Source organism: Manacus vitellinus, unplaced genomic scaffold, assembly GCF_001715985.3.
Source record: "Manacus vitellinus isolate BGI_N305 unplaced genomic scaffold, ASM171598v3 scaffold_42_pilon, whole genome shotgun sequence".
NCBI lineage: Eukaryota > Metazoa > Chordata > Aves > Passeriformes > Pipridae > Manacus > Manacus vitellinus.
Window position 1 is genome coordinate 1,647,798 of NW_021940553.1, and position 25,763 is coordinate 1,673,560.

Below are 25,763 nucleotides of genomic sequence, written 5' to 3' on the forward strand. Positions count from 1 at the left end.
CAGGTTGCTCCAAGCCCCATCCAAGCTGGCCTTGGACACTTCCAGGGATGAGGCAGACCCATTTTCTCTGAGCAACCTGTACCAGGGCCTCACCATCCTCACAGTCAAGAATTTCTTCCCAATGTCCCATCTAACCCTGCCCTCTGTCCATGTGAAGCCATTCCTCTTTTTCCTGTCACTCCAGGCCCCTGTAAAAAGCTTCAGCTATGAGATTTCTTGTTGGTATTTTCTTGTGAAGGATATGAGAGTGGACAATCATTCATTAGTGGCAACTACTGATGCTTTTAAAAGTGTGTCAGCTGTGATCGTGGCATCTCTGATTGTGTGAGCAGGGAAGGCACAGACCTCTGCCTTCAGCCTGGGAAGGGTTTTTAGGCTCATGCTGGGGCTCTTGGGTAGCTGCAACTTCCCCAAACGCTCTACCATGTTCAGGTCAGGCAATCCCCAGGCTTGACCCAAGCTTCAGTGAGTTTAAGATCTCATCGTAAGTCCTCATTTGAATTACAGGCCTAGACAACTCACTCGCAGTCAAGAGCTGAACAGGGATTTTCATCTAACTCCCAAAATTTCAAGAGGAGGGAGATGCTTAAATACCTGTTTTTCTGTGGCCCTCCATCTCTCTGCCCATGTCAGCACTGCCTGTGACAGTGCTGTGATATTTATGTTTAGAGCCAGCAAACCTCAAGCTGCTGGTAGAGGTTATGGGTGATCCAGGCCCAGTCCATGGATGAGTTTCTCCACCTACCTGTCTGTCTCTCCCCTTAGACTCCCAGGCTTGTTTGTCACCCAAAGGGACAAACAAGTTGCCCTGGTTTTGCATCCCAGCACGTGTTTGCAAGCTGAGCAAGTTGCATGCTGTCAAACACGGTTTCTTAAATTGCAATTCCTGCTCTCTGCCAAGGGGGCTGCTAATAAATCCCTCTCTCACCTTCCCTTCTTGCCTGCTTAAGTTATGAATGCTGGTGGCAAGAAGTGGCTCTGCTAATGCCCAGCAGCAGTGCCCAGCTGTTCCAGGAACAGTCTTCGTTTGTTACCCTAATACAGGTAATCAAGACCCAGGGATTCACGGCAGATCAAAAATCCAAAGGAAGGAATTTGAAAGGGGTGGCCAGTTTTGTTAACAGGCATCTCTGTAGCCACATGCAGGTCAGACCAGACACTGTGCAGGGCTTAAAAGTTGAATCCACACTGTCACAGGACGGGAAGAAGGATGTGCCTGGTCACACTGCTGCAAGGATAGAGGTTTCTGTTCTTTGGGTTGGTTGTCCAGATTCCAGTGAGCATTTCCACAGTGACAGAAGAGCAAAATAATATATGCTTCATGAAGAATGAGGGTTTTTGAAGATCACGGAAGCCAGATTTATTTTTTTTTTTTTAATTTATAATTTTTGTCATGGACTGAACTAAGCATGGACTAACATGGATGTGTCTGAATATTGGCTTTGGGTAGAGGAATAATTCAGGTGAACAGGCAGACTACCCAAGACAACACTGGTTGCTACAGTATGTAGTTAGGAATGTTATCAGTGCTGTAGGCAGACATCATGAGGAAGGGTTCAAAAACTGAGTGTCTGGGCTGCTTGAAAGGTCATGTGAACTGAAGCTGATGGTTAATTCAAGAGGAATATAATTAATTCCTTCGAATACAAAATCAATGCAGAACTGAGATAAAAAGGCAAAGGTAACTTTTCCTAAATAATTTTCCATAATAGGTCTCTTCTACGTCTTGATTATAAGTGTAGTGTAAAATTTTTGAAGTATTTAATTAGCTGATTAATCAGAGGGATAATTTCTTTTTCGTATTTACCCCCATTCTAATTAGTGCTACTCACTGAAAAAGCAAAACTTATTACAAAATCTGCTACGTTGTCTCTGAAAATTAACCTTTATCTCTGCAAATTACTTCATATGCCACACTAGAGATTTTTTTTAAATATTTCAGATTAACATTTTTATTTTTGCTGTAAAATACATGTTAAAATAGTGAAAGAATTATTAATTGTGGTTTTTGGCATTAGATGATGTATGATCCTTATTCTGGTCATGGGAAATATTTGTTCATTGTGGTGTTAATGCTGGAATGTTTTCATCAAAAAGAAATATCAAACTTTCAACTGCCATTAAACTTGTAAAGTGGCTGCCACTGATTCCAGCACTTTCCAGGCTTTCAATAGAAGGTTTTAAACAGGGTTTTGATGAACTAGGTGGGAGTTATGACTTGCTTGGGATAGAGGCAGGATCATGTTCCTGCTCTGAGAGCAACTGTTGGCCATGGAAACCCTTGGACTCCTCTGTGGTTCTACCAACATCTCAGTCCTCTTGATTTGGTGCTAAATCTGAGGCTCCCATGCAGTGCTCCAAAATCAAAGTAATTCTTTTAGCAGATGATTCCTGTAAACGAAATTTCATCCTGTGCCTTTTTCCCTGCAGAGCAAATGAGCTTCCACTGTTACCAGCTATTTGCAGGGCTGTTGTTGTGAGCCTGAACAGGATCGTAACAACCACACTAAACTTCCTGTATTTTCTAGGAATCTGGAAATGCCCCTGAGAAAGCAAAGCTCTCCCTAGCATTGAGCCCAGCTTGGTTTTGCACTTGGCTATACATTTTAGCAAAAGAACTGTCAATAGTAACTGTACAGCACTACAGCCATGGGAGCCTCTGCATCAGAGCTCCCTACCAGTGAGAGGAAGATGACATTCCTTTGGGGAAGACTTCATTCCTTTTCCACACAGGGATGGTGTCAGCAGCATAAAAAAAGGGATGTTTTATTCATGGGGACATTTTTCCCCCTATATGATCCATAATTGGAAGGAAACTGGCCGTGATTCAATAGGTGATGCAATGTATATCCAGTGTACAGACCATATGTTGTCTTCAGGACACTTCCTCTAATTCAGGCACCTCCACAGGTAGCAAGCAGACTGATGCCAAATTAGCTGTTGTCATCTCCTTGTGGCTTAACCCAGCTCAGAAGAAAATAAATATTTACATCTTAGCTGAATCCTCTCATCTGCCTTCAATATCTCAGTTTAAGACATATGGATTTGTGGCAGTGATGGGGGACTAGACGTTGTGTTAAGCACTAGATTATGCTAATAAATTCATGGTTTATATCTGCAAAAGAATTAATATTGATAAGCATATGTTTATGAGTTTCATATTCAGCAGAACCTTCTAGTCATATACCTACGTGCCAGCTCTTTGCAAAGTCAGGGATCTAGTAGTTTACACAAACATTGTAGAAACTGTAAATAGACATGATTTAATTTTAATTTAGGGGGGAAAATGAGATGTGAAAAATGTTCTACTCGAACCATTTACAGCCCGTAGTACTCTGCTATACTGAGTGTGAAGTTCTTTAGTCAGTGATGGAAAGGAGAGCAGCTGAGCATGCAGGGAGAGAAAAAACCCTGATGGGGAATGTGAAGCATGTTTTGTTTTACTCTGCACCCGTACAATTCTGTGAGTTTAACATGTCCAGTTATGTATTCTGTGATTTCAACCGCCAAGAGACAGATCCTGATATCCCAAGCACTAAGTGCTCTTGCTTTCAGCTGAAATTAGAATGCATGATCAGTCAAACACTAATTCAAATGACAGGTTCAGTGAAAGGTACTTAAAAAAATTCCCAATCAGACCTGCCTATAAGAAATGAATTTTTCTGATTCATTTGCATTAAAAAACAAGCTACAGCTTGGTTGTAAGGGCTGTGCATTGCCCTTTCAGCAGAGAGATAGAGATAGAGATGACATGTGCTTATTCCCCACCCAGGAGAAGCAGAGTCTGACTCTCATCAGGTTTTGCCATTTGACCAATTCATCTTTCCTTGTGTAGAGCTTTGGTAACCTGGCCTTGGTTTCTTTGTCTGTAAGATTTAATATTAAGTTCTTCTCAAAAGAAAAGCTGTGACCTGCTTCATTAGGACTGAAGAGAAAATGATGGACTCCCATGGGAGGTGTCACTGTAAGGAGCACGTTTGTGTTTGTGTTAGAGGACTCAGAGTCTCCCTGCTCAGGCTGGAGGAGTTTCTTGTGACAGATTATCTCTGATGATATTTAGCAAGCAGCTCACATGCAACAAATAAAGGCCAGACACGTGTAAGACTGTCTGCTTCTGGTAGCTTCATATTAAGCGAGGCTATGAGCGGTTCCATTTTGCCACATTTGCTTTAACCTCTGAAGTCTGTGCTCCATCAACCAATGTTGGAATACCCTTTCTGAGCTTGTGTCTATCATTCTGGAGGTGTTGAAAAATCGTGTAGATGTGGCACTTGAGGACATGGGTTGTTGGTGCACCTGGCAGTGATTGGATGGTTGGATTTGATGCTCTTGGAGGTGTTTTCCAAACCTTCTCAAAATCTGGGAGGGGTAGGTCTTTTGTTACCTGTTGCTTGCTTAGGTGCAGGGTGTAAAATTGTTTTAAAAAATTAATTTTTTCTCTTCAGAGGCCTGATGCTTTCAAGGAGGCCTGTAGCTGACAAGTCAGTCTCTCCAAGGCCCCTGGGAACGAGTGCTGACGTTGCTCATTCAGCCCTTCTGCATGAACCATATGACTGTTTCACTCACAACAAATATTGCAGGCAACCTTGAGCACCGTTTGAAAAATTGTCAATAGGCATCCTATTCCTTTATGCTGGCACAGAGCTGCTCTGCTTCCAGTTCTGCAGTGCTGTTGTCATACTGGGCTGAAGGCAGCAAACAGATTTCTTTTCCATGTGGCATCAGGAACGATGTCTGTGCGAGATCTGGCACAGAAAACCCTCCACACTTATAATAGATATCTTCTTACTTTGCTTTTTGCTTTAGGTCTGCAGCTCTTCTGCTCACAGGCCTCTCAGGTGCTGTGTCTTCTTGCCAGCTGTGATACAGCAGAGAACGATGAGAGGACACAGAGAATCAAAGACTGACAGGGTACATGGGCTGTTTGCTGCAGCCCTGGCTGGCTGTCAGTCCAGGAGAAAGAGTGGCTGCTCGGCTCAGGAATTTGGTGCACTACAGCAGAGATGTCAAGAAAAAAATCCCTTTGGATAGAGGGGAATAAAGGAGGAAAGGCTCAGAGTGTTTTCACCAAAACCTAGGTGATATAAGAATCTGCAAGACAGGCATTACACCCATAGGAGGTCATAAAAAGCCAAATTCTATTCTCTGATACTTTGCTCTTACTGTAAAATAACTCCTGGAGCAACTGAGGAAAATTTCTCTGTGAGGACTTTCAAAACTACAAGTAGAAACCAAACAATTCAAAGCATTAAATTCCTTTTCCTTCACATCTGACCTTACTGGCCTCGTCTCTCAGCTTCTCCATACAAATCTGCCTGTATAGAGTCTTGTGGAGTCTCAGACTGAGATTCTGATGGCTGTTTCTGATTTTCTGTTTCTTAGAAGTGTATATGGTTAGATCCATCTAAATGGTACAGTTCCTGTATGGAAACGATCTCATATTATATGGCTTACATAAACTGATCATTAAAAGAGACATATTTGGCCCTAGAGATGATGACTTTGACAACAGGGAATCAAACTGGTTTTGCTGTTTAATTTGCAGTCCCCTGATATGTGTATTATTCCTAGTACAGTACAAATGATTGCATCCAACTCAGTTATTTTTCTAACCTAAATACTGGTTTTCTTTCCTTGATTCTGCGAAACTCTGAATCACAAAATGGTAGGAGAGTGTTTCCAAGAAGGAATCAGTGTGTCCTTGCCCTCTACTTCTGCTTTTGCTTTTGTATCCATCACTGGCCACTGCCAGGAACAAGGCTCTGGGCTGGATAAACTCTGATCTGACCCGGGATTATCACTCTTTTGATATTGCACAGGTGATAATTGAAGCATTTAGCAGGGTTCAGAAATAGAGGTGTGGGAGCTGTGAGAGGGACTGAAGAAGGACATCTCAGGGGCTGAATCCCTACAAATTCTCTGCAAAGTCAGGGATGTCTAAAGGACTGGTGTCCTGCCTGTGGGAGTTCAGGGTGACCAGGTTCCTACCTTAAACACTGGTGTTATTTTCACTGCTTAAAATTAGGTAAGACAAAGCCTGCTTTAGCCACTGATTGTCTCACCTAGGTTGCTGTTGCCCTGGCTTCAGGATCTGGGTTGAAAGGGTTGCACAGAGTTACCTTTGGCCCTCCTTCCCATGCAGCACCAGTTACAGCTGAAACAAAGTCCATGAACAATCTCTGTTTGCTGTTTCACACAGCTGGGCTGCTGGCACACTACAGCACTTTGCATACGCTGATTTAACTGTTGAAAGATTTATTCACACAAAAATCTTCCTATTCTCTTACTCAAAGGATTTTTTTCCCCCACACATTTTGTTGTCAAAACCCTTTTCCCATCTGTTATTGGGGCAAAACAACCTCCTAGTCTGGAAGTTTCATTCATGGATAAAGCTTTTCGCTGGGACTTGTTTTAAGAAGCCAAGGGTCGGGGGCAGATTTTACTCCCGGTGAAATGAACAACAAAACTCCCATTGATTTCCCTGTGAGCTGAACGGAGCCTCTCCTGACAATGGGGAGATTTTTAGAGGAGTTACGATGGCCGTGGACAAGGTCTTGTTGCTTTGCCCTCTCAAAAGAGAACTGTTCCTGGTGGAGGAACAATCAGAATATTTGTCTCTTTAAATGAATGGTTCTCAGAGCCCGCACTGAGAGGCAGGCTCCCTCTCTGCGGCTGTGAGGCTACTCAGAGCCTCCAATAAATCAGCATGCAGGAGCTGAGAGCTCTGTCCTTGAAGGGATGCACAGTGACCTTGCTTGTGCTTACTCTAGAGGAATAACCAGGGGAAAGAGAGGAGCCCAAATAGTGAGTGGTGTATGACTGAAGGCACTGCATGCCGCATGCAAATGCTACGGCAGGGACAGCACGCTGCTGCACGGAATGCAGCTTTCCTGACATTCCTGATAGCCTGACCAGATTGCTGCTGCTGCTGCCTTTTCCTTTTCTTTCTTTCTTTCTGTTTTTTTTTCTCTCTCTTTTTTTTTTTTTTTTTTTTTTGCAGGGGACTGAATGAAACCCTCATGATTGTTACATGCTTGTTCAATAATAGCACGCCCCAGTCACGTCTCCTTGTGAGCACATTTCGTTGGAATCACTGAGCAGAAGCGGAGAAGAGCTGACGACTATGTGTTTCCAACGCAGGTTGCCGGAGCCCCGTGCTTGCCATTGGCTGCAGTTTTCTGGTTTATTTGCAGCTTCCCCCATCTGGAATATGAAAATGGGATTGAAGTAGATAATTGCTAGCAGCGGGTTTTCAAGAGAGGCTTAGAGGGAACAGAATGCCTCTCTCACAGCATAAGCTGCCTGCGCTGGAAGAGCTCTGAGAGATGATTTTAGATGTTACCCACGTCTGAATCTCCTGGAAACTTTACCATGGAAGCAAGCCATTACGCACAGTCCTGGAGCTAACATCCAAAAGGGGCAAGGAAGGGGCAGCAGGACCAAACAATGGGATACCTTGTCCTTGGACTGCTCACAGAAAAGCCAGCGAGCTTTCCCCTCCGCTTCCCGGCAAGAAGGGCATGAAGGTGGCAATGAACTGAATTTTACCCGGTGGAGCTTCAGTGGCTTTTAGGAAGGATGGGATACACTGACCCTTCGTCAAGCCGGGATTTGCTGGGAAACAGAACTTTGTTCTTCATATTCATCTGCGCCTTTGCTGTGGTCACCTTGCTGCAGCAGATCCTCTATGGGGGAAACTATCTCAAAAGGTAAGGGGGGATTCTGGGGAACAGGAAAAGTTGTCTGATAGGACTGGTGGGAGCTACAGAGCTCCAGCCAAACCATTATAACAGTACAAACCACTTCCCGGTGTTGTGCTGACAACATTAACACCTTATCTAGGAAGGTGCATCTGGCATCTGTAATGTCTTAGATTATGAATGCTGGAGAATGTCAGGCAGAATACAACGTTTTGTGAGTTTCTTAGGTTATATTTTAATCCTCAGCTGTCGCAAAAATATAGGTTGCATTTACCTTAAAGTGACTTGCACCACCTGAGTGTTTGCTCCCGATCAGGTCCTGCCTTACGGGATTCCCACTCTGTGTAAGTTCTGGCTGAAATACCTCAGGGGGTGGGGGGAGGTTGAGTTAAGGTAGCATGCTCATTGCTTAGATTTTAATGTCTTTAGAAACAAACATGCAGATGCAATTCCTAAAGTCAAAGTGGCAATAATACTCTTGCAAATAACTGAGGGAGCGCTTTATTTTCTCACTGTTTTATTCCTATGAACTGCTGCTGAGACTGCCCTGCTGTAGAGCACATCAGTCCTTCATCTGAAAATGGTACTGCTCTTTTCACAGCAAACACCAGTGGGGATCTCTAAGTGTTTAACCTTGACCCATGCAGAGTTTGCTTTACTTAAATCTAGTTTGAGGAGTTACAGCTTGTATGATTTTATGAAGAGGAATGTGCATCTTTCATGCTTTGAGGTAAATGGGTTTCAGTAGTATAGGCAGCTGCTGTGGAATTTTTTACTGGAATTAAGCTGCATTCTGCCAGAAGAGATCAATGGTTTGGTTCTTGCCTTGTTTGCAACCCGTGTAGTTGTCTGCCTTGTGCCAAGAGCAAGCAAAATGCTGGCAAATCAGCAAACATTTCTCTCTGGGAGGGAAAAACAAGCATGATACTAATATGTATAGACAGGAGTGTTGTTTATCCACAAAGAAACTTGTGTGCCTTGCACAGCCCCTCTGACTGGGGGCTCTGTCTGCTTTTTGGGCACCTCAGTTCCAGAAAGATGTGACTTTCTCGTTTGGAAGGAGCAAGAATGAGCAGAGGTGTAGAAAACATCTTTGTTTGGTTGGAGAAAAAGGAGGGGAGATATGATAACTGCCTTGAAATACCCAAACTATTTCTGACAGGAGGAAGGCAATAAATACATGTCTGTAAAGATTGATGACATGATAAGAAGTCATAGTCGTAGGCTGTAGCAGGAAAGATTTGAATTTAACCAGATGGAAAACTTTTAAAGAAAAAGGTTATCCAAGGAGGTATAAAATCTCCATGTTTGGGGGCTTCAGGAACCTGGTAGGTAGAAAGAGGTAGTGCCAAGCTGCCTTGGTGTTGAGGGTCTGACTTTATGGCCAGTTGAGGTCTCATCTTGCATTATTTTCTCAGTTTTTCGCATCTATGCTGGAGGTCTGGCAGCCCTAGCAATCCTTGTTTCTCTAAGTCAAGTGACTGAAACAGGATCAGAGCAATGAGAAATAGATCCCAAGCACAAACTGAAATGAAAAATGCCAGAGTAAAGATAAAATGATGAGAAGATGCAACCAAAACTCTTCCAGTGAGTGATCTCTGTGGCCTGTCTCTGTCCTGCCTTGTGCCCTGGGAGCCTCTGCTGTCATCATCAGGGAATGAAAAAAGACTGATGTCCAATTCCCAGGATTGAAAGGAGAAAGTCTGGTTCTGAGCCCTCTGCCATCAAAGTGGCTCAAGCAGGGACATGTGCATGCATTTCATCACTTGGACTGGAAAACGCTCTTTATTTATTTATTTATTTTATTGCTTATTTATTTATAATTCCAACTTGTAATTATTTGTTTCTTTTCCTTTTTTCTGATTTTTTTTTTTTTTTAAATCATGTGAGAGAGTCTCAAAGAGGGCTTCACCCCTCCCCTCATTCAGAGCAGGGAAAGAGCCCCTCAGCTCCTTTCAGCTGGGAAATGGCAGCTCCCATCTTTCATGGAAATCAGAATGCAGGACATGGCAGTCCCAGGCTGCCAGTTATTGACAACAGAAAGGTGATTTATGTAGCAGCCTGCATTGTTGCCATGAGGTTATCATGAAGTTACTTTTTTCAGTTTTCCTTTCCCTCTCTCAGTCCTAACGCCCTGAAGTACCTTCTGGTGACCACTCCCAGGCAGTCTGACTCCAACCTGCTCCGTGCAGGGGTAGCTGTAACCTCTAATTACTCTTTTATTTCACAAACCTCTGGTGCTAAGTCCCGTCCTAGAGGCCAATGCTGACTGTGAGGTTCCTTGGACAGGTTATAACTGGTCCCTCAGGGACCACGGTGGAGCTGGTGGTTTTGGAGAGGATCCTTGCAGAGCTGAAGTGGGATATTTATATCTCTGGTGCCACTTGCCAAGCTGGATCTTGGGGACACTGCCTAAACCTGCAGCCATTTACTCACTGGGATTCCATGTGCTGCTTGTTTGGTGATGGCCTTTACTTGCATCCCAACACCAGCAACAGCAACAGGCCCTCAGGACTCTTCCCAAGGCAGAGGGAAGAAATTCCCCAGTGTGTTTAGAGAAACCTGAAAACTGCTACTCCAGTAAATGTACAATGCTTTTTGAGTCTAAATACAACAACGGGGTAGCTCTTTTCTCTGCAAGAAGATGGTGGAAATGGGCAAAGGCCAGCAAGGCAGAGGGCATCTGACCTAAAGCAAGCAGCTTGGGCTCAGTGCAGGGGACAGCATAAGCTCAGGACTGGTCCCAGAAAGCAGAGTGGAGAAAGCCATCCTTTTCTGGGAGAAAGATGGGAAAGCTGACTGTAAGCTGTGCCATGCCAGATGCCCTTAAAAGAAGGGAATGGGCTGGTTTGATCGCCACAAAATCCCACCTGAGACTGTCCATAGAGGTTCCCTGGAGGCTCATGGTCTGTGTTTGCCCATGGCCATGTTCCCAAAGCATCTGTGGGGGTGGCAGGACTGCGGACAGGAGAGGAAATAAACTCTGCTCAGTGAAATTTGATAAGGGGCCCAGCCTCTGGTCAAGTCCTCTCTTTCTCCTTATGAGATACTGATGAGCTCCTGGCATTGCTGGAAGAAGGGGAGGATGCAGAGATTGAATTTCTAGGCATTCACACCTTTTCCACCCACCGCGTAATGTTCTCTGTTCCTTCCTTTGCTGTTTTATAAAGGGGTCACTGGAAATCAGAATCCTGCCCGCCTTTTTTTTTTGGCCCTTTTTCAGTTTTCCCCAAAGTGGGATGGACGTGGGTGCTTTCATCAGGGCCAGTGCCTCATCCCTGTAGTGGCAGTTGAAGTCCCAACAAAAGAGAGAAAAACTGCAAGCTGGAGAATGATATCGGGGAGCTCCGGTCCCTGTAGCTTCTGATCCCAAGTAAAAAAGGATGATGAAATGAGATATAATTAAGGGACTTTAATACGGATCTCTGGGGTAATTATTTTTATTTTAGGATTAATGTGATGATTAAAAATCCACTGCATTGATCTGCTAAAGTGGGTTAAATGCTGTGGACTTCTGCTTAAATCCAGAGCTGCCTCTTGCTTTGGTATTGGCTCCTCTTTCCAGTGCTCGCCTTTCAGTTGAATTTTCTTTTGAATCAGAAGCTCAGCTGAGGGCTGGCCTGTTTTGTCAACTCTTGTTTGGCCAGCAGGGAATAATCCTGGATTACATCAGGAAACTGCCACTACAGTAAAAAAATGTTGAAATCTGTCTTCATCTCCCAACCTGTAGCATGGGAGACATCAATAGAACAGTCCTTCCTCTTGGCAAGGGAAAAATATCAGAGCAATACTTTCCTATATGCCAATACTCTACTGGCAGGAAATTCACTAAATTCTGGGTGTTTTACCAGCCTGACTTCTCTAAAGGGTGAGTGTTAGAGTGTTAGCTGAAGAAGGGAAACTGCACCTTTAAAACGACTTTTTTTTTTTTTAGCCAAGTGAAGAGAACACACTTTCAAAATTTTTAAAGACTCTAAACATAGATTACCCTGGGGCCTGCCAGAGGGGGTACATACAATATCTCTAAGAATCACACAGCAAGAGGCAGAAAACCTTCCCATGCAGGCAGCCTGCATTGTTTGAAAGCTTTACATCTTTTAAATGAGAATAAAACATTGCTCTTACGTCTGTGTATGCCCTAATTAATATCAGAGTCTCATGACTTCAGGTAATACCACCATTTTTGTACATCTGAAGTAGTTTTTATTCAACAGTTGCAAATCAACTCCTAGACATTCCTTATCACATAAGAAAGATAGCTTATGATAATTTTTTGCACTGTATGGGCAAATAAGGAATAAACACACAGAATAAACCTACAGAAAATAATCCTGGACTACACCTCGAGAGATCATTTGTCCTGTACCACAAGAACATGTTGTACTTATACCAGCAACAGTAGGAGTTGCAGAGGCTGCATGTGCCCTGAGCTGTATTTTGTCCTAAACTGGTTGTTTGAGGAACTACAGGCAACTCAGGTCAGCTGAGAGCTCCTGCCCCATTCCTGCCCTGTGCTCCTCTGGACTGTTCCTAAGACCCTGTGGAGGTGTTAACTATAACCTGAGACCACCTATCCCAGTGTAAAAAGTCTCTTTTCATTGAAATATTTCCCCCAGGAGACATAAGCTGAAGGTCACCTAGTGAGTCATCTCTGTGGTCAGGTAGCTCTGTGCCTCCAATTCTAACCAGAGGGAAATGTTATGCCAGAGAAATGACATGTATCCTGTGAGTCACCTTGATGAATCCCTCACAAAGCTACAAAGCAGGTCTTGATTTTGGGTGGTTTTTTTTTTTCAGAGAAGAGCACTGCAAACTTCAGGACAAAGCAAAGTCTTGAAACTACACATAATACAAAAAAAAATTGTGTATTTATGGAATATGGCCATCACCTTAAAGTGACTGTGTCTAACCTGGCATAGCAGGAGAAGCTGAGAATCCAGCCATGCTGATCTTTCTACAAGGTATTCCCAAGGGCATTTCAAGGCGATGAGGACTGGGGTGCAGGCATCCCTGTTGTGCCTAACTAACCTGGCAAAGACAAGGAGCTGAATCACCTCCCCAGAGGTCAGAGGAGCTCTGGAGCCTGTACTGGGGATCACAGGATCAGGGGAGAGATGGCAATGGGATGGAAGGGGCAGAACCAGCAGCGAGCAGATAAACTCAGCTGCCTGAGAAGTCACAGAATGATAGAATCACAGAAAGGTTTGGATTGGAAGGGACCTTAAAGACAATCTCATTCCAGCTCCCTGCCATGGACAAGGACACCTTGCACCTTGCAAGGACACATTGTTCAGAGCCCCGTCCAACTTGGCTTTAAATACTTCCAAGAGTGTGGTATCTACAACTTCTCCAGGCAATCTGTTCCAGTGCCTCACCACCCTCACAGCAAAGAGTTTTTTCCTAATATCTAATCTAACCCTGCCCTCTGTCTGTGTTAAGCCATTCCACCTTGTCCTGTCCCTCCATGCTCTCGTAATAATGTTTCTCTCTCTTTTTTTGTCAGCTCCCTTCAGGTACTGGAAGGGAGTCACAATTAGGTCACTCTGAAGCCTTCTCTTCTTCAGGCTGAACACACACCGTTCTCTCAGTCTCTCCTCACAGCAGAGCTGCTCCATCCCTCTGATCGTTTTGGTGCCTCCTCTGGACTTGCTGCAGCAGATCCATGTCCTTCCTGTGCTGAGACCCCAGAGCTGGATGCAGTCACCAGTCCACTGGTCATTCCATTTCTATTCTCATTGCTGCTGTTTGTTTCTTTAGGCAATGCTCCTGAAAACAAAGTCTTTCCTTCTGCTACTTAGAAGGGGGAGTTTTTGACCCAGAGTTTTAATCTGCTTTTAAAGGAAAGCATCAAGTGGTGTACCAGAGTACAGAGTGTGAGTACCACAGTGTGAGGGTATGTTATTTCCTCTCCTGTGCTCCCTGGCAGTGCTCCCTATGGCCCTGATGCAGCAAATAGACAGGGTTTGTGTCCCTGCTCCTTCTAGACCTGCCATACTTCTAGGACTGTTATGTTTCAGGTCTGCTTTTAAGATAGCAAAACCACTCTGTATGACAAAGTAATGGTTCAGTTTTACCAATACCCAGCATTCAACACCCTCTCATCCAAAGTGGTTTTAACCCCTCTGACATTTCTGTTAAAAACATCTCTGTTATAACCTGCCATCAACTTGTTTTATGTTGTTTTGAAGAGAATCACCGTTTTGGCATCTATGTGTGCGAGCAGGTGCAAGGTTCAGTCTTGCCTCTCTTTGTAGGAAACCAAACCTGGAGCCCAGTGCTCCTATTTTGGGTTGCTCTACACCTGAGTCCCCCACAGCCCCAGCTGAGAGGGATCACATCCTTGGCCACTGACCAGTGTTGCTGACCTGGTAATTTGGTCTTCTGTTTTTGACCTGATTGGAGATCCCTGATGGTTCTTACACTTGCTGGATTTGTTTCAGACATAATCACTGTGCAAGGCTTTGTATTTTCTTACTTTTCGCTGTGCCTCATTCTTACCCTTGATTGCTTTTTCATTTCATCTCTTAATTTTTAATTCAAGTGCATTCATTGCTCAGCAGTCCATGCCTCCCTCAGGCAAACTGTGGACTTAACCTCTTATTTCTTTGAGGCATCTTTGCCCTCTGTTGCTTGCATACATTTTGCTTTTTCATCAGCCCTGCAGATAGTCACTGTCCTTCCATGTCCTTTTTATTTAGTCGGTTTTATGCTTTAGTTCTCTTGAGGAAAACCGTAAAAGCAGCCTCTGTCACTGGAATGGCATTTTCCATCAGAACAAATAAGCCAAAGCTAGGCTTTTCACAGTCCTAGCCGAACATCTTAGATCATCAATAGTTTTGAGGGCTTGCTAAGTGGTAGGAGGAGATTGTGCCATCCACTTCAGTGCATGGAGAGAGGGAGCATTGCCTATTCCTGTGCCTGGTACTGGATACACAGCCATTGACTCTAAATGGCATTTTCTTCATTGTTTTCAGCATGAATCCTCAGGGCAGGGTAGGGACACTTGACCTGATGCTAAGTATATTAGTACTTGAGATACAAAGCAATTAGTTTAGTCAGATCTCTAGTGCTTTGCTGAGATTGCTTGTGGTACTCAGCCTGCATCAGGCATCTTTGCAGTGAGATACCATCTCAAATGTAAAAATTTGTTGGTATCTGAAAATATTTGCGAGTCTCTGTGCTTGGGGCTTGATAGTTTGTTAGGTTTTTTTCTTGAAAACCATGTGCCTCACCATCAATTCATTCTGTTGTGGGTTTTGTGCTGCCCCTAAGTATTACAAACAATAATATTTTAATCATTTAATATTTTATTACAAATAGAATTTATAAAGATCATCTATTACTCCTTAGGCGTTTGTCTTCCAGCCACAGACGAGAGAAGGTAAGATTTCATTGCTTTGAAAGGCATCCTTTGATGTTCTTGGTGTCCTAGTCAACATTGCATCCCCTGTAAGCCCACTAGTTGAATGTGGTGTTGAGTCTGTTTTATTCTTCTTGGGAAGTGATTTTGGACCGAGTTTTTCAGACACTGCATGTGAATATCTAAAGCAAGGCTTAACCCAAATGAGAAATGTGATACATGAAACAAAACCTCTTTCTGTCTAATAATGGTTATAATCCAGAAGCTTCCCACCTATGTTTTCAGTTTTGCTTTTTGCACTAGTCAAAATATACTCCTCCACCACTTTAATACTATTATTTCCCTCTAACACGTAGAGCCAAACTTGTCCCTGGTATAATAATGTAAGGCCAAGTGAGTGCTGTAACCAGATGTGCTCATTTCCCACATCCTCGATCCGTATTTTGTTTTTCATGGGACCTATTTTATTTCATTTCTTCCTTCTGTTGTGAATATACCATTCCTGCTCTTCCATGTGTTTTCAAACATTTTCCAAACCTTTTAATAATCTTGTCCCAGTAAGATGGCAAGTGATCAGCTCAGTAATTACCCACTGTCAGTCAACTTGCAAAGCTGTAGGTCACTGAGACAAAGGCTGATCTCTATTAGTGGAGCAACTAGAAGGATTCATGTATCCAGACTAACACTTGCATTTTGCTAATTTTACTGGAGAAATAACTATTTTTCTAGACCAGACTGGTCAGATCCAATGCTGCTTCCACTGGATGGAAATGTGAGTTTTCATATGGACTCACATAAAAAGGACAGCATCCTGCTCGAGGACATGAGTTGGCCCCAGGAATGTTTCACTTATTTGTGCCCTGCCTAGTAGGGTTGTGCCCATGGATTCCCAACTGAAAGAAGCCAATGGACACATGGTATTTTTCTGGCATTATATAGCACAGATGAATTGGACCTGGACTGCTATAGGCAGATTTATGTTTCTTTCTTTCATCTGTGCTGTGTCTTTCTAGACAGCTGTGCTTTGAATATTTATTTCAAAATGGATTGGGGTGTTTGAAGTGATATTAAATCATTCAGGTTAGCATTTGCCTTGTCCTTGTCATCTGACTTCATTGTCTTCAGGGACTGAGCCTGGCCCTTTTTTCAGGAAAGAGGTTTTGGACACAGAGGCTAATCTGACTGGACTCTGCTGGGCTGGGTTTGATCTCAGTGTCTCACTGTTACCTCATGGTAACTTTACTCCTTTTGAGCACCTCTGAGGTCTTTTCAAGTGCAGTGTAAATAAACTTGCTGTTTCTGGCCTGTGCAAAATAAAAAGAGACCCTTGTTTTTAATCCAAATCTCCTCTTACTGTTATCTCTGCTGGCTGCTATGCTTGTCTTCACTTGTGCAGCAGTCTGTCACCCTGGAGATTCCTGATGTTCCCCTTACCCAACCTCCTTTTACTCTCTGATCCATTTTAGTGAGTGTTTTCAATCACTTTCATCTGCAGGTCACTCGTGCATACCACTGCTTTCGTTTTATTTTCCATACACCCTGTGGACAACAGTGAGTCATAGTTTCCCTATTTTGCAGAAAGAAGGAATTGGATCTCTGGCAGGATTAACCATCTGACTTTCCAACACCTCTGTGACATCCCTGTTAATAGGCTGGGGGCATCACTTTCCGTTTTCAAAGAGAGTAGCACAATCATTTAACACTAAAGTCTTCAGTTCCTCCTCTTCAAGGGCACAAGAATTATGAAAGAGGGAAACTGAGGTACAGTGCTAGGGAGAATGCATGCAGAGCAGGAATATGAGAACTGCTAGAAAGCAAGAGCAGGAAAAGTGAAGACAAGAAATAGAGGGAGCTCAGAAAGAAAATGAAGTATTTTGCCTTGCTCCTGGAGACATTCATATCTTCCTTCCCCCTTCTAAAAAGGAGGCTATAGACTTCTCTTTTTCCCCTTGCTTGACCACTTGTGTAGGCCAGCAGGCTGAGTCAGGTCTTGGCTTAGCATCACTGACATAAGACAACATCACTTTCTATCTGGTTTTGCTTGTTTTTTGGGTTTAATTTGCCTCTGGTGGATAGTGGACGAGGATAGTGGTAGCTGTCACCTTGAAAGATGAGTGGAAATAGCCTGTTGGCTGGGATTAAATGGGATGAGCTGGTGGTATTTGGGGAATGGGTTCTCACTGGAGTGGCAGGTGCTTTCTCCTTGTACCACCTTTGTGATGCCCCCGTTGCCACTCTGTCCTTGTCACCCAGAGGTGCTGATTGCTGTGTTACTCAACCACTTGCTTCAAACAGCTCTTATGCCCTGAAAGGCCATGGATCTTCCCTGAATAAATTCTGCTGCATGCATGGTCATGGACTGCTCTCTGTACAGAGCCCAGACAGGACCTCCAGCTGTGCTTAAAGCCCTTTGGGTCTTCTTCATTTATTAGCTGTAGAATGGCCCCCTTTTAAAGCTTTGCCTTCTGGTCTAAACTGAATTTTCACCTTTCCTTTCCTCTTCAGAAAGACAATGAGACCCCCCTGAGGTGGGATCTCAGTGTGAGAGCAGGATGGATACAAAGCTTCTTGCTGCAACCCATCCACACGTTCGTTCCTGCCTCGTAGTTCAAAAACCTCATAATTACCTGACATCCTCGGCTATTAAAACCTCTGCTTGTGTGGGAGTTGTTTTTTGTTTGGTTTGCAGCAACAGGCTTTTAGTATTTGCGTCCTGCTGTTTCCTGACAGCCGGTTTTGACAAGCCCTTCAGAATTACTGCTGCTTTGTTAATTTTCTGGTTTTTCACCCCCTCCCGCTATTCTTACATTACGCCACTGTTTATTTGGCCACACACTGATTCAACATTTACAGTTACCAATTAGGATCAAAATATTCCTTTGACATTTACCTGGAACTCAGGTCTTTGTTGCTAAGACATCCAACTTCACTGAGCTTCTCCAACGCAAGGCACAACATTATTCATGCTCCTATTTGTTAGGGGTAATTTCTGTGATTAATGATGTCCATAAATGACGTCCATCTTCCTTGATGAGCAATTTCCTTGCAGTGAATGGGCAAAACATAGCATCTCTGCACTGAGAGTGTTTCTGGCTATTACATCTTTTATGAAGTCGTCATCAGCATCACACGTTGGGAAAACAGAGTAATTTTAGAAGTTATCACAATTTGCAAATTGAGCAAATGGCAAAGTTCCACTGTTGGTAATCATTGGTAATGATTCCAGGTGTAAAATTAGCTTTTCTTTTCTTTTTTTTAAAACTGTTTTACGTGAACTGTCTCAATCGTATAGTAGACCTCTATGTCTGAGTCACTTCCTCAGCTTTCCTCCCATTCTTTTAATCTTTCTTTACCCTCTTTTTTATGCTCTGCTGCTTTTTCTCTTCCTTTTCTGTGTTTCCATCCTGCATGTGCTTTTGTGCTGCAATTCTGATTCACAGAAGATTAATTTGCCTCTTCTCTGTTTACCAGTTTAAATGTAGTTAGTGCTGAGAATGAATGTGGTAGAATTTAACTGCAGTAATATGCCAAAGAAATATACTGATGGAGCAGTTCAAGTCTCTTTTCTGTTTTCTCAGACTGTTTGCAAATTTGTCCAGGCAGCTTTTATGGACACTTAGAATTCACAACTGAGAGGATTAGAACATTTTATGTTTTAAAAATTGAATTCTCCCAACTCAAGGCTGATCAAAATCAATGGTAAAGCTCTCAGTAATCTTGTTAGAAACAGAATTAATTCAGGTCAGTGTTTTTTAAATGTCTCATCCTTGGTTTCTACTCAGTCCCAATACTACAAACCATTGTTCATGGAAGTTGTTCTTACCATGAGGAGGAGGTTTATTGTACCACCACTGCAGAAAATGCAGAGCAGCAGCTTGGTCTCAGCCTTACAGACTCACAGTGAGACACACAGTCCTAGAAGCTGTGCAGCACTTCTTTGGTGGTGTGTTTTGTGTATCTATAAGCCTGTGTGTTGTTAATCTCTGGAGCACCTGCTGGAAGAAGAGCCCTGTGTGATCTGCCTGGTTAGGGGCTGCACACTTGGATTTCTCCTGGCTCTATAAGCTCTGCTCACAGCTCTCTACTTCACCCTCACCACAGAAGGTGTCATACTCAGACCCTTGCTTGCCCTTGGTAGATATTTTTGTACCTTAATTAGATCCCCCTTCCTGCCATTTCAAAGCCAAGTATTTTAAGCTGGTCATCATAAGACATATCTGCCATTCCTCAGCGTTAGTCTTCCCACCTCCTCTTGGATCTTACCCAAAATGTGAATGTCCTCCTTCAAACTTGGTGCCCCTGCTGCAGTGCACATTGTTCCCAAAAAACTGCTTGATGAGAGGAGGGCATTCAAGAGTAATTTACTGTTTGTTTTGCTTTATGGACAGATTCACCCCCCTCCACCTTTGGGCATTTGCTTAGATTTCCTTCCAGCTGTTACATGTGGAGTAAAGACATAGAAAAGGGAAGGACTTTATTGAATGTTTTAATTCTTCATTTAATCTGCTTGAATACTGGCTATACTTTTAGGAGAGTTCACCTCTGAAGGACACACAAACACCAGCTAATTATCTGAATTAATGCTCTCTATTTCAGTTTGGAAGCAAATATCTGAGCCTCAAATATGTAAATTAAATCAAACTAAAAAGTATGATTCCAACTTGGTTTTCCCACACTTCTGTTTTCTCTCCCCATGTATCACTTAGAGCTGCCCTTAGCAATTATAAGATATTTTTAAGGCCATATATTTAGATGTCTTATACAAAGATATATATTCAAAGGATGCATGTTTCTATACCAGTTACAGTGTGGCAAAAAATGTGTTAGACTGTGGTGCATGGGAGATAATCACAAGTGTGTATTTCAACAGGCCTCAGAGTGAAGGTGTTTTAGTCATTTTCTCCTGTTTTCTTCACGCCAGTATTATACTCAGAAATTGTACCTTGAGCAGTGTCAGCTGATTAAAAACTGCCAGAGCAACATACAAGGTGTGGGGCTCCCTGATTATCCAGAGCACTTAATTACCCTGTAGCCATTGTAGCATAATGTATACACACTTGGATATGATTCACAGAATCCCAGAATCCAAGATTGGTTTGAGTTGAGAGGGGATTAAAAGATCATCTTGAAGCTCATCTTATTCCAATCCCCTGCCATGGGCAGGGACACCTTCCACTATCCCAGGTTGCTCCAAGCCCTGTCCAACCTGGCCTTGGACACTTCCAGGGATGGGGCAGACACAGCTTCTCTGGGCAACGTGGGACAGGGCCTCACCACCCTCATGGGGGAGAATTTCTTCCCAATAAGCCTTCCATCTAACCCTGCCCTCTGACAGTGGGAAGTCATCCCTTGTCCCAGGTCCCTCTCCAGCTCTCCTGGAGCCCCTTTAGGCACTGGAAGGGGCTCTCAGGTCTCCCTGCAGCCTTATCCTCTCCAGGTGAACACCCCCAGCTCTCCCAGCCTGGCTCCAGAGCAGAGGGGCTCCAGCCCTCAGAGCATCTCTGTGGCCCCTTCTGGACTCTCTCCAGCAGCTCCACGTCCCTGTGCTGTTGTTCCCCAGGGCTGGAGGCAGCTCTGCAGGGGGGTCTCACCTGAGGGGGCAGAGGGGCAGAATCCCTCCCTGCCCTGCTGCCCACGCTGTGGGATCAGCCCAGGGCAGGGGGTTTCTGGGCTGGTTCATGTCCAGCCTCTCCCCCACCAGCCCCCCCAGGACCCTCTCCCCAGGGCTGCTCCATCTGTTCATCACCTGCCTGGATTGATCCCAGGAGCTGCCCCAACCCAGGTGCAGCACCAGCACTTGGTCTTGTTAAACCTCATGAGAGTCCCATGGGCATATTTAAACACCCCATGTTGTTCCTTCCTGATTTCCTGTGCTTATACTGCTGCCAATTAGACCAGAGGGTGGATGTGGTCTGAGAGACTCTCCAGTCCTTGTAATAAGCCTGTTGACCAGAAAAACTACAGGGGTCCTGGATGCCCTTTCTTTTGGACAAAGTGTGCTGGGAGATTATTCCCTGACCATCTCCACACAATTCAGCTGAAAGTTCACTTTCAGTATTGGCAGCACCAAATGTTCACGACTCTGCTGCCAGGCTTCTGAAATAATGAAATTGGGTTAAAATGGAGAAGTCTAAAAATAACAATCTGAAAGGTTCGTTTTTGTTGACTTCTGAGCTAGGGGAAGGATTTGACCGTTGTCCAATATTTTTTTTAGCATTTTTAGATTTCTACCTAACTGTAGGTGTAGTTTCCAGAAGACTGCAGGTATCATGGAGCTTGGAATGAATTTGTGGAAGTTTGGAAAACAGGGAGTTGTGATGATTACGTTGTGCATTGGCTTAAAAAATGTCTTCTGTCCAAACAGGGAAAAGAAGCAACATATTGTGACAAATCCTTTGCTAGCATGGCCAACAAATTAGAGGAAGGACCCAGTGTCCATCACATTTAACAACTACTGTAGATGTAAAATTGAAATTTGGAGCAGCAGTTTTCCACATCTCCAGCTCTTTGCCCTTGTGTCTTTTGGAATGAAATTTCTACCTTGCTCCACTCCACACATATGTATCCTGTTTCTGAGCACAGATGAATAGTGAGCCTTCAAATTTGGATGGGGAGCCTGATTTTCTTTTCAGCCAAGGACTTTTAGTGTCTATGGGAAGTGAAAATTAATTGTTGCTACTAGTAAAGTGATATCATGTGCTTCTTGGTATCTTTTCATTGGTTTTGGTGAATGTGTCGTAGTCACATTTCTATGTTAAGAAATAGGACATGAGAACTCATGCTGATAGACTTGACCTAATGAATTATATCAAATATCAACTGCCTCATTTTCTTGCTAGAGGGCTGCAGTTTAGCTGGCAGAATGGAGAGGAATTGGCAAATTGGACCGGCACCTTTAATTTCACGGATGACGGAGCAGTGAAGAGTGGCAGTGACACAGGCACCAGGTACCAACACCCGAGGGGATGACTACAGAGATATTTCTCTCCTTGTATGAGCCATAAATGTGAGCACAGGCTGTATGAAAAATGGGATTTGCAGCGTGCTTTGGCTGTTTGGCACTGCTGCTCATAGCACAGAAGATTTCAGGGGTGCCCAAGTGCAGCAGTTGTGCCTAAAGAGCTCCACAGCTATCACAGGCCATCTGCATAAACTCAGGCACAGGTGTAGGGTGAGTATTTGGGCTATCTACCCGGAACATGGTCAGTTGTAGAGGTTAGAAATCCTGTCACATGTGGTATCAATTTCAATAAGTAGCAGGGAAATCTTAAAAAGACTGTAAGATAGAGAAAAAACCCCACCAATAATTCAAAGGACCTTACCTTTAATATAAAATAAAACTTTAATATAATTAAATTAAATTAATACCTTTAATATAAAATAAAACTCTGAGTAAATTGCTTATTTATTCAAAGTATTATCATTTTGTAACCGTACACAACCAGACCTGTGGAGCTGATAGCATTTCAAAGGCAAGCAGATATTACGGAGTCTAACCTGCCAAAAATCATCCTGTCACTGAACTGCAGCAATGCTGCAGTTCTTGTTAAGGCTCTTGCTGTACTGTGATCCTGTACAAGTGTTGTCTGCTGCTCTGCTAATTTATTTAGTTAAGACTCCTTATAAAAAGAACCAAATTAGGCTGAAGTTTTTCACTCAGAGCAAGGGAAAAAAAGGTTCATGTATGTATGTATGTATGTATTTATCTTCTATTTTTTTGCACTTTTAGTGTATGCACACATAGTCTGTATATACGAAGTCTTCAATTTAGGCACTTGGCATATAAAAGAACTAAATGTGACACAAAGACACATATCTTCTTAAAGGCATGAGAAAATAAATTAATATAGATTTCCCACTCAAGACACCTTTGACGGAGGCAATTGAACCATCACTGACTGCAGGACAGGGAACCAAAACCCTTGAATGCAAAATACATCCTTGTGAGGTTCTGAACCACAGGACTATTCTCAGTCTCTTCAGCCTCTTCAAGGACAAAGAGGTTGAGGATGCAAGTGGCTCTTACACGAAAAACTCAAACTGCAGGCTTGAAACTGCAGAAGCTAGATATAAACTTAAAAGGTTATCACATCAATAAAAGTTTATAGTATCAATAAAAATGCATATGTCACATTCTGTGTCACGACACAACACATGTCTCTGTCTTCACTGGAACAGGCTCCCCAGGGCAGTGACCACGGCCTCAGGGCTGCCAGAGCTCGAGGAGTGTTTGGCCAACACTCTCAGGGACAGGGTGGGATTCTTGGGGTGTCCTGTGCAGTTGGACTTTGATGATCCTTGTGGGTCTCTTCCAACTCAGAACATTCTGTGATTCAATGTTAATGACAGTGGAGCTGACAGTTGGGGGTGTTGAGTTAGGGGTAACTCTGGATGCAACATATTTTCATACATAAGTGTGTTATAGATGTTATTTATGCTTTTGTCTACTGTATGAAAGCTGAGAATACAGGAAAATAAAAACATACCTCATAAATGTGGAGATAAGACTGTGTGGTGACTCCTGCATGTCAAAAGTTGTTTACTATTTATCTTTGATCACCTTGCTTACTGTGTTGTCACTAGGCATCTCCTGAGAGTCTTAATCTGACACCCAACTTCAGGCTGTTGATATAAATTGAAAACAAGCCTTACTCTAATGAATAATTCTTTCCACTGAATGGAAAACTTGCAGACTACATTTTACTGAACTGAATTTACTTGTGTATATTTACAGGACTCCAGAGAGATGTCTGAAGTGCACAAAATTAATTACATGTCAGCATAAGCACAGTAAATACCTTTCACTGCATGGCTCTGCAGGTTACTGTGTGCTAACACCTCATTGTCAAAGGTTTGGTGGTTAAAGTTATTGATTGAAATATATATTAATACGCTTTCCATCAGTTCATATCTTTTATATATGCATATATAGACACATGTTTATTCATGCTTAGTGGTATCAACCCATACATATTCTAGAACTACTCTTTATCTTTTAATTACATAACTTAATACAGGATGTAGAGACACTGACAACTCATTCTGTAGGAGTGATTTCTTAGATGAAAATGAAGGACTTCAAAGCAAAGGCACACTGAAAGAATAAGTGCATTAGAATTGAAAGACAGCCAGACTTCATGAGAATAGTGGCCATATCAAAACCAGTGAACAGTGAAGATTAAATGTTACATGAAAATGATCAAGAAAGACAGAAATGAAGATTAGTATGTTATCTGATTTCAGCAGAAGCTGATTTCAGTAGAAATTGATTCACTCCTTAACTAGGATAGAATCACAGAATGGTTTGGGTTGGAAAGGACCCTAAAGCTCATCTTATTCCACCCCCCTGCCATGGGCAGGGACACCTTCCACTATCCCAGATTGCTCCAAGCCCCGTCCAACCTGGCCTTGAACACTTCCAGGGATGGGGAAACCACAGCTTCTCTGGGCAACCTGTGCCAGGGCCTCGCCACCCTGATTGTTGAGTCTTCTAGGTGGCAAAAAGTTGTGAATTCTTGCAAGAAGTAAAAGTGAAGTAAAAGTGAAACACTCAGGAACTCCCCAAAGTCACAGGGATTGCAAATGAAGGAGGACTAGATGGGCTGCAGCACTTTGAAACACCCACTCAGATGCAAATGTCAACCAGTTGTTGAATACCAGCATATTTTTGATTCTTATGTATCAACCATTACTCATATTTCTATCTTTTGCGTTTTATTTTGTGCTAAGTGTTATAAATCTTGCAGCATCCTTGTGGAGAATCAGGTAAAGGGTTCTATCTGATGATGAGAAGTTTATAAGAAGTGATATATACAACCACTTCCTAGAGCCCTGATTCCTCTGTTCTCCTTATAAAATGTTTTGCAATTTTCTGGGATTGTGAGTTGTCATGCCTAAAGGATTTTTCATTGCTAAGAAGCTGCCTTAATGATACGATGATTTATCTGTCATATTGATTGGTTTATGTTGTTCTCTTCAGTCTGTTGGAGCTGAAGATAAGATTTAATGTAGGACTCCAGTGGTGAGACCACAGAAACCTTTGATGGGTGAGAGGAGATGTGATCTTTATACTTTTGGGCCTGTCAGTTCTCTAGTATGACAAATCTGAGGCTTTATCCCCAAAATAGAAAGTAAAATCAACTGGATTCATCAAATACACATATAACAAGAATGAATGTAAGGGCTTGAGCCTTTGACTCATCCTCAGCTGAGGATGTTCCTTAAGTCACACTGCTGAGTTTCTCATAAAAAGATATTAAAATCTGAAGAGCCATAAGAAAAAAAAAAAAAAAAAGCAGTTGCTTGCAACAATAAGCCAAAATGTGGCTTTTGAGATGTTATTGATGTATAAGTGTTGTCATGAGTTTTGTTATGCCTTCTAGGTGCTCACATGGATAACAACATCAGCAGCTTATTTCAGTCAGAGTGATGGGAATGGGCTTGATTAAAACAGCCACACAGCAGTTTATTAAAAATTGGAGGGTTTTGAAATGACAATTGGTAAAATAGGGCTCCCTGCAGCACACTCCACTGCTGCTTGTCAGCAGACAGCGTTGTTTTGATACGGTGAAAGAAAAGAAGCACCAAAGTGTCCCTAAAACTACAGTTCAGTGTTCTCTGCAGTACATCATTCACTCATTGCACAGTGGGGAATTTAGGGCTGGTCAGTGGGAGCACTTCTGGTTTTCTGAAAGTAAAAATCT

The 25,763-nt window shown here is 43.0% G+C and overlaps 1 protein-coding gene across 1 annotated transcript in view; it reads left to right on the forward strand.

Annotated features, from left to right (window-relative positions):
- ST8SIA5 (ST8 alpha-N-acetyl-neuraminide alpha-2,8-sialyltransferase 5) overlaps nt 1–25,763 on the forward strand; it is a 66,412-nt gene that overhangs the window by 15,688 nt on the left and 24,961 nt on the right. The window contains exons 2-3 of the mRNA XM_008928625.2: nt 7,001–7,709; nt 21,900–22,007. Of these exons, the coding sequence (XP_008926873.2) occupies nt 7,579–7,709; nt 21,900–22,007 (239 nt within the window). The 5' untranslated portion in view covers nt 7,001–7,578. The remainder of the gene's footprint in view (nt 1–7,000; nt 7,710–21,899; nt 22,008–25,763) is intronic.